The 8,213-nt window shown below is 43.6% G+C and overlaps 1 protein-coding gene across 12 annotated transcripts in view; it reads right to left on the bottom strand.

The window, feature by feature from the left end:
• Nucleotides 1-2,335: 2,335 nt before the first annotated feature.
• Nucleotides 2,336-8,213, bottom strand: part of dnm1a (dynamin 1a) — a 67,066-nt gene continuing 61,188 nt past the window's right edge. For 6 of the 12 annotated variants that reach the window (XM_036140206.1, XM_012874506.3, XM_021322579.2 and 3 more), the window contains 2 exons: nucleotides 7,642-7,845; nucleotides 2,341-5,074 (listed from right to left, as the gene is read on the bottom strand). In XM_036140206.1, the coding sequence (XP_035996099.1) occupies nucleotides 5,044-5,074; nucleotides 7,642-7,845 (235 nt within the window). In that variant the 3' untranslated portion in view covers nucleotides 2,341-5,043. Of the gene's footprint in view, nucleotides 5,075-6,834; nucleotides 6,874-7,473; nucleotides 7,512-7,637; nucleotides 7,846-8,213 lie in introns of those variants that run through there. The other 6 variants (XM_036140205.1, XM_036140202.1, XM_036140204.1 and 3 more) reach the window with 4 other exon arrangements.

Below are 8,213 nucleotides of genomic sequence, written 5' to 3'. Positions count from 1 at the left end.
GGCGTCACATTTGTTTGTTCACAGTCTGCAATAGTTGTTCTCGGCTAATAACACTTGAGTGAGTATCTTTTTGGGGCATTAAAAACGAGGAATGAGAGAATCCCAGCATTTAAAGTCTCGTTTGAATGAGACGTTTAGGACTGCTTTGTGTTTAAAAATGCAGATTGAGAACGGATTCATTTCTTCGAAGCAGATCCTCATCCTTCGACTTGGACTAGAACCGTAATAGGGCGTCAATTTGCTTGCGTTTAAATTTAAGACCCTCTTTTTTTGTTTGTTTTTTTTTTTGTTATTTAATACAGAATGCAGAATTTGAGGGGGGAAAAAAGCCCCTATAATAAAACACATCCATCTTGTTCAAGTACCTTTATTCAGTTTTAAAGCCTCTACATTCTCTTTTTTTTCTCCCCTGTTTTGTTTTAAATTAAATGTATTTTTGCATTTTAACTTTTTTTTTTTTTTTTGTTAAAACTGGTCAGCCCAAGAGACAAATCCACAGTAAAATCCACATCCTTTTCAAGCTGTGTAACATCAACAATGTGGATGACAGGATTTCCTAATTCGCTGCTTTACGATGTCACGCGTGATTGACAGAGAGAAACCCCATTTCCCGTCTTTACTGTAAAGGAGGTGTTGTAAATACTGTAACTGTGTAATATATTGTATATTCATTATGCCTGACGTGTGTTTGGGATGGGGAGGGTGGGTGGCCTGTGGGGGGGAAGGCGCGCTGCTTTTTTTTGCCACATTAACTGGCTGGATGGATCGTGTGTGTGTCTGTTAGCGCAGAGTTGGGATGTTGGCCGTTACTGACTGGCTGTGGTTTATTACAAAGATCAATAAAACGAAAATCTAATATTTATTTGGAGTAAGTTGGCATCTCATCTAATCAGTTTTAACATAAACTTGAAGTGAGTTTAGGATGAAGGAACCCAGAGCAACCTGATTTTTTGAGTGCTGCTTCAACACGACCTGTTTTCTTGATCTCTCTCTCTCTCTCAATGCTTTCTCTCCTGAATAAAACTGATTGAGCATCTCAGGCTGTCTGGACCTTTTTTTTTTTATTGGGATTCTCCAAACTTGTTCTGCGTCTGCCAATGAAGACATTGAAAACACTTGCTCTGGCTGTGGCGCTTAGTGGCTTGAATTCCTCCTCTAGTGCAACACGGTTTACATCATCTCGCCTGCAAGGCAACGGTTGTTGCTGTTTTGACCAATCTTATTTTAACACTGACAGTTTTTTTTTGTTTGTTTTTTTTAACAGAAACCAATGGATTTAGGGGAAAAAGGTTTACATTGATGATCTTCTGCATATTTTTGTAAATGCATTCTGCTGGAGAAATTCTCTCAATGTGCTGGTGAAGATTCTCAGTCATCCGGGTCATGGTCATTTCCAAAAAAAGTAAAAAAACAAAGCAACTGGATTTGTTTTTTTGTAGTTGAAGACGTTTCACTGCCTCTCCAGGAAGCTTTCTCAATTCAAAAAGTCTGGACCGACCATTACTAAGGGGTGGACCTGTTTCGGTTGTATTTGCATGTTATCTAAGCCATTACAAGGCCTTTGTTTGGGCAGTAGTATAAAGCTTGTTATTCCACATTACTCCAGACTTTTTGAATTGAGAAAGCTTCCTGGAGAGGAAGCGAAATGTCTTCAACTACAAAAAAAAACAAGTCCAGTTGCTTTGTTTTTTACTTTTTTTTTGGAAATTCTCTCAATGCTGTATAAAACAAGGCAGCACGGTGCATTTATTCTGCTAATTGATAATTATGCTTTGTGAAGCTAGCTAGCCACTATAATGACATCTTTCACCAACGCACACGCCAGGATGGCAGCATAGGCATCTTGCTCCGTTTTTCTATTGGTTGTTTGAAAAAGCAGCTCAAGCTTTCAGCTACCACCGTGACTTCAATGCTCTCTGTGTTGCAGACATTAATTTTTAAGCTTTTATTTGTCTTTTTAGTCGTTTTTCCCAATTTTGCCTAGTTGTTTTATTCTTTGGTTTTACTTTCAATACTTTTATGGTAATTAATTAATACATGCAATTTAAGACAACTTAAATTGCATGCATTTTACTTTTTTTTTCCAAGTTTTCAAGAAAGAAGAAGGAAAAAAAAAAACGAACAAACATTACAGTACATGGAGGTCTTTAATGTGTTCTGCGAGAGTACAGCAGTCCTCCGGGATGATTTTACAGTTTCTTCCACACCAGCTGAGGCAAGAAGCAGGACTTCTCAGCTGGAGTTCACACACTCGCATCGTCCCTCCGTTTAACTTTTTAAACTCCAGAGGGAGAAGAAAACACAAACACACCCTCCCCGATACGAACAAAATCCATTTACAGCACATTTTCTGTATTTTTATTTAATGGTTTTTCGAGTATTTCATTTGCTCATAGTTTAAATATTCAGATGTTTCATACATTGCAGACTAAATCATCTAAACAGAAAAGTAGCATATGTCTGATAAGATGCACCACATGTACACATAACATTAAGATCAGTCCATGAGAAACTAATCGCTGTTAAATAAGATATGATTTGTCGTGTTTGCTCTGCGGATGCGGAGATTGAGGAGGAACAAAAAAAGGTCGAGTGTTGTCATGATTCAAGTAATGAACAAGGGGTACAGATGAGGACGTTTCTTTGCCGTGTGTAAGGCTAGTGGGCCGTTGTGTTTGGGGTCAAAATACAATACGCAACACAGACCGCAGAACAAGGGGTGAAAGGGTGGCTTCTGCTCAGCAATGTGACGGCTCAACACAAGGAGTGGTACTTTAATGCATAGACTGGGACTGTTCATGTTCTCACTCACCCCCGTGACCACTGAGAGGAAGTAGAGCAGAAGAGAGGAGGAAAAGAAGAAATGGCAGATCGTCAACTTGAACAAAATAATGTATTTCCCTTTTCTTTTTCTTTTTTTTTATTTAAACATTGGACGCGTGCTTTGGAAAAAGTATTCAGACCTCTTGAACTTTTTCCACGCGTCGCAATGCAATCACAACTTTCAGTTTGCTTTGGTGGGATTTTTGTTTGATAGACCAATAAAAAAATAAAAAAAAAACAGCACAAAATTTAATTTAAACGAGGAGGGAAGGGAAACAAAAATGTTTTTTTTTTTTTTAATGAATTAAAATTGGAGCGCGGCGTTGACACTCTTTAATCTGACACTCCTGAATGAATGAAAATCCTGTGTAACCTGACGCTGCGTGAAACGTCTCCAAAACTCCGTGGCTTTCTGATGATGAGAGCACTATTCGGGGAAATAACCAAGAAACTGAGGGGGACTTTGGGGCGAAACGCTCGCAGGGGGAGAACTGGAGGTGACTTTTTAAAAGGGAAACACCTGAAACGTGCGCCGCAGCGGGCCCTGAGAACCAGGGTTGCTGGTTTTCATGTCGGGGACACAGCGAACATGTGCAAGAAGGGCTTCTGCTCAGATGGGGCATTTGATCTGCAACAAAAACGCTACATCAGGTGGAAAACTCACACAGCACATCACCCTGAACGCGTCATCCCCCACCATGAAACATGGCGGTGGCAGCATCATGCTGTGGGGATGCTTTTTTTTTTTTTTTTTTAACTCCCTCTGAATAATATTGCATTGGTCCATCTCATAGAGGTCCAATAAAAATACACTGACGTCTGAGACTGCATTGTGACAAAAGATGCACGTCACCCACCTCTGGAAAATTAAGCAACAGGTATAAGGTGTTGATGAGAGGAACAAAAAGGGGAAAAAACGATACGCTAGAGGCCTCTTTTGTTATACACAAACCACGTTTCATTTTTTTTTTGCATAGGTTGTCTGAAAGCGCAGCAGTCTGTGACAGTGAGCCTTTCTGAAGGCTGCCACGGCCACATCCGGTAGATCTGACTTCTGTTCTACAGCAGAAAGCAGGAGAGGTGAGAGGACGAGAGGCAAAGACGAAGAAGCCTTTTTGTCCGTCCGGGTTTTTTTTTGGAGCCGAAGGACCCGGAGGTCATCCACTTCTTCCTCACCCGAGTAAAAAAAAAGTGCTGACCGGCTGGCGCTGTCCGCTTTACAGTTTTTGTGTGGTGGAAAAAACGCGGATTAGCTTAAAAAAATTAAAGAGAGAGAAAAGAAGAAAAAGCTTCATTTAAAGTTGTTAAAGAGTGGAACGGAGGCCTGGACGGGATGCCCCGCCCTCGACTGACCAACCGTTCAAGGAACATAAAAAATAAGGAGAAACCCCATCATCCATAGAGGAGATCATCACAGGAGAACTGATAACTAAAGGAGATTGGGTCCTTGCTCGCCTTTCGTTTTGCAGCGTGATTACAAGTCGAAATCTGAACACAACAAACAAAGTGAGGAATTCTCGCCAGATGTCAGCTTGCATCGCCTCTCTTAAAGAAACACCTCAACCGCCGAGCCTTCATGACGTCAAAAAGAGAAAGGAAAAAAAAAACGTGTTTTTCACATTTCTTCACAAAAACACAGAGATGGTGTAAAGTTCTCGCAGTGTCAAACCACGCGTCAGGCTGCTGACACGACGTTTGTGCGAAACAGCTCAAAATCTAATATCACCCGGTACCTATTTCCTGCTGTCCTGTTTTGACACTTAAAAACACTTTTTCAAGGCGAAGCGTTTCTTTAAAAGGACGGAGTGAGCGAATCCCACGACATGTAAAAGAAACACATGTCGAAACTGAGGAGATGGCTTCATGCTAAATTTGCAAATGCTAACCCGTCTAGATACAAGAAGAGGGGAAACATTCTGCTTCTGAACTGGCTTGGATACGCAAAGCATCGACTCATTCGTCTAATAGGATGCGTCCCGTGGCTTCTACGGTTCAACTGGATGCAGGTCATGCGTTCAAGTATTCCGCCTCCCTGCGTGAAAACAGGGCGGGGCAGGGCGGGGCAGGGCGGGGCAGGGCGGGGCGGGGGTTGGCGCAGAGGCAGGAACGGGAGGGTCAGGCGAGGCGGCCGATGACAGGAAGGCGGCGCTGCTGTCCGTAGCGCCTCGGATGGGGGGGGAGGATACGACAAATGAAGGAGGGAGGAAGGATCTCTGAGGCCTAGTGTGTTGGAGAAGGTGGGGGTCTCCGACTGGCGAGGACAAACAGAGAGGGGAAAGACATGGAGAAAAGAAGAGAGGTCAGATTATTCGTCAGGAGGCGGGCTTTTTTGTTTTTCTGTTGTTGCTCTCTTCGTGGACACTCCGGGTTAGGGTTTTCTCTTCTCCACGCATCGCCAGTAAAGATGCATGAAAAAGAAACTATACCTTCGCTCACCCACACGACTATTCGCAGTGCTGCGCAAAAGCTTTCACGCCCCTTAGAGCGGGACTCTCTGTGAACGGGTCAGGGCAAACTAGAGCGTAAATGTGATGTAGAAGGAAAATGACTTCCTCCATAAGTCACGTAATTATAAAACAGAGTGTGGTCTGTGAAAAATACATGGACCCATGTTGACTCTGGAGGAGCTGCTAAGATCCACAGCTCACCTGGGAGAACATTTTGACTATTAGTTGTGCTTTATGGAGCAGTGGCAGAAAGTTAGCCGTTGTTAAAAGCACGCCAGAAGACGTCTCCTGTGCAGTTTGCCATACGTAAGGAGAAGAAGACTTTGGTCAGAGGAGATCAAAATGGTACCTTTTTGACCAACAAGGAAAACACTCTGGAGAGCTAGCACTGCACACATAACGCCCAGGGTCAACATGGTGGTGGCGGCATCATGCTGTGGGGGATGTTTTAGCCACGACACGAGAGCTGGTCAGACCAAATGGAGCTAAATATGGAAGGAGGATCACCTTTTTATATCCATGAGTCAAAATGGCCCAGATAAAGCCCAGACCTGACAACCAATGAGAATCAGCGGCATGTCGTGAAGTTTGATTTTCACAGATGCTCCCTGTCCAGCCTGAGTTTGGGCAATTTTTCAAAGAAGGATGGGCAAAATGTTTAGTCTCCAGATGAGCAACGGTGGTGATGTTGCAGCTAATGGGGATTCTCTCGGGGGGGGGGGGGGGGTCTGTTGGGACATACACTGCAAAAACGGATCTAAAAATAAGTAAAATGTTCTTAAAGTTAGAGTATTTATCCTTGATTTGAGCAGGTAAATAAGACGATCTGCCAATGCAATGAGTATTATGACCCATAAAATAAGATAGTTAGACATTGTGCACTTGAAATAAGATGATGGAGATGAGTTGTTCCTATTTTAAGTGCAAAAATCTTATTCCATTGGCAAATCATCTATATTTACCTGCTCATATCAAGGGCAAATACACAAATTTTAAGAACATTTTACTAATTTCTAGTTCCGTTTTTGCAGTGTATCATCTGCTCAACTTTTGGATCAAATCTCCAGAAAATGTACACAACATCAAGGGGCTGTGAACTGCTTTGCGCAGAACTGCATGCTGTGGGATCGCACAAGGATAGCAGCACACAGATGTACCACCAGCGACGTTACAAAGTCGTCAGGCTCGATGCGGAAACACATTGCACAGTATGGGCCAGAAGGCGTGAGCAAATGAAGATGCTGTAACTGCATATCCAGCCGGGGGTTAGCCTACATGTAGCTCCGCTGTGCATTTCCTACCACCAGCAGAGATTCGCCACAGGACAGGGTTGTGGTGTTTATAACAAAAAAAAAAAAAAACACTGTTTCCTGCTGCCTAGTTCAGATCAATAACTCAAAAAAAAAGACTCATGCATAGCTCTGAGAGTAAAAATGTCGGAGAGAGGGAGAGAGAGAGAGAGAGGGAATAAAAAAACGTCATGCAGAAAAAAGATGAAATCCAAGGAGTTTTTCAGGTTTGGGATCACAATGAGGATCGTAGTGGCACACAGTATCCAACATACCGAACAAACGTTAGTCTTCATTGGTCAGTGATAGTGATTCTGCAGAAGGAACCATGGTCATGTGTGAGACAGAAGTGTGGCAAGGTGGAGGGGGGGGAGGTATAAAGAGGGACAGGAGCAGGGAGATACAGAGAAGAAGTGCAAACAGTTACAGCGAAGGGGGGAAGGCCAGTGTTGCACGTGCTTAGCTCCCTTTAAGAAGACACTTGTGCTCAAGAGCCACAAAGAGATTGTTTGCTTGCAATGTTTGGGTTTGTCTTTTTCCCAAAGAGAGCTTTGCACAGAGACTACTAGCATCTAGCTTTAGGACCTACGTAGATAACAAACAAAGGAACGCTCAAAGCCAGACGGAGCAGAGGCGCGCTGAGTTCATGGACACCAGGAGGAAGCGACTTTCTGATGGGGTGCAAAGATGGGCGCAAATAAAGGGTTGTTTGGAAGCTGTAGCTGGTGAAGCGTCATTGTGTGTTAAAGGAATACCAACAGGAAGTCAGATGGTTCACTTTATTACAGAAACGAACAACGAGGAAGGAAGTCTAGCCGGCGTCACTTTGAATGCATCTATCAAAGGATTTCTAGCAATCCGCTTATCTAGTCATCTACCCTCTACCACAACCAGTACTCTCTAGTTTCCTTTACCTCCTTCATCCACTTCCTCCAGGCATCTTCACATTCCCCTGACGTAAAATATCATGAAATATGGTTTGAATTTCCAATTCCTACGTGGAACTGCTGCAAGACGTTTCCATTTCCACAGCTTTAGATTGGGGTTGTTGGGTTTAAAAGGCTCCTGGTGCTGTTACTCACCTCGGCACACTTGGGGGCGCACGGTTAGGCCGGGAGGGCACAGTGGGGGGAGGCCCGCCGTGAGGATCTGGAGATGCTCCGGGACGAGACGGTAGTGGGGGTCCCCCGGCAGGAGGGGGCCCGGGTGGGGGTCCACGGGAGCCTGGACGAGTTGGTGGACCTGGTGGAGCCCTGCGATTTGGAGTTGGACTGGTTGCTGGAGATCTGATGGGGAAAAACGAAGGAATGAAGTAAAGAGCTTTTAAAAAAAAAGTGTTATTGTGATTTATCAGAGAGGCTAAAATTAAAATTTCAAGAACAACTTAACTAGATTATTCCTTTAAACTACCGCTAACCCTAACCGCTGTGGATGAAGCAGCTGAATTCACTTAATTGCCCCCACTGGAAAATGTCCTGTAGACTCTGAGCCACAGTCTTTAAAGGGGGCATATCATACTTTTCACATGTTCCCTTTCACACTGAAATCATTCAGTTGTGATCTATATAAAGTGGAACTGCAATGCTCTGGTCCGAATTCCCTGTTCGCTCTTTTTCCTCTGTTCTCAGGTGCGTATGAGAGCAACTCCTTTCAC

This window comes from Fundulus heteroclitus, chromosome 8, assembly GCF_011125445.2.
Source record: "Fundulus heteroclitus isolate FHET01 chromosome 8, MU-UCD_Fhet_4.1, whole genome shotgun sequence".
Taxonomy (NCBI): domain Eukaryota; kingdom Metazoa; phylum Chordata; class Actinopteri; order Cyprinodontiformes; family Fundulidae; genus Fundulus; species Fundulus heteroclitus.
The sequence above is the reverse complement of the archived record's forward strand: the minus strand, read 5'-3'. Positions and strand labels throughout refer to the sequence as shown.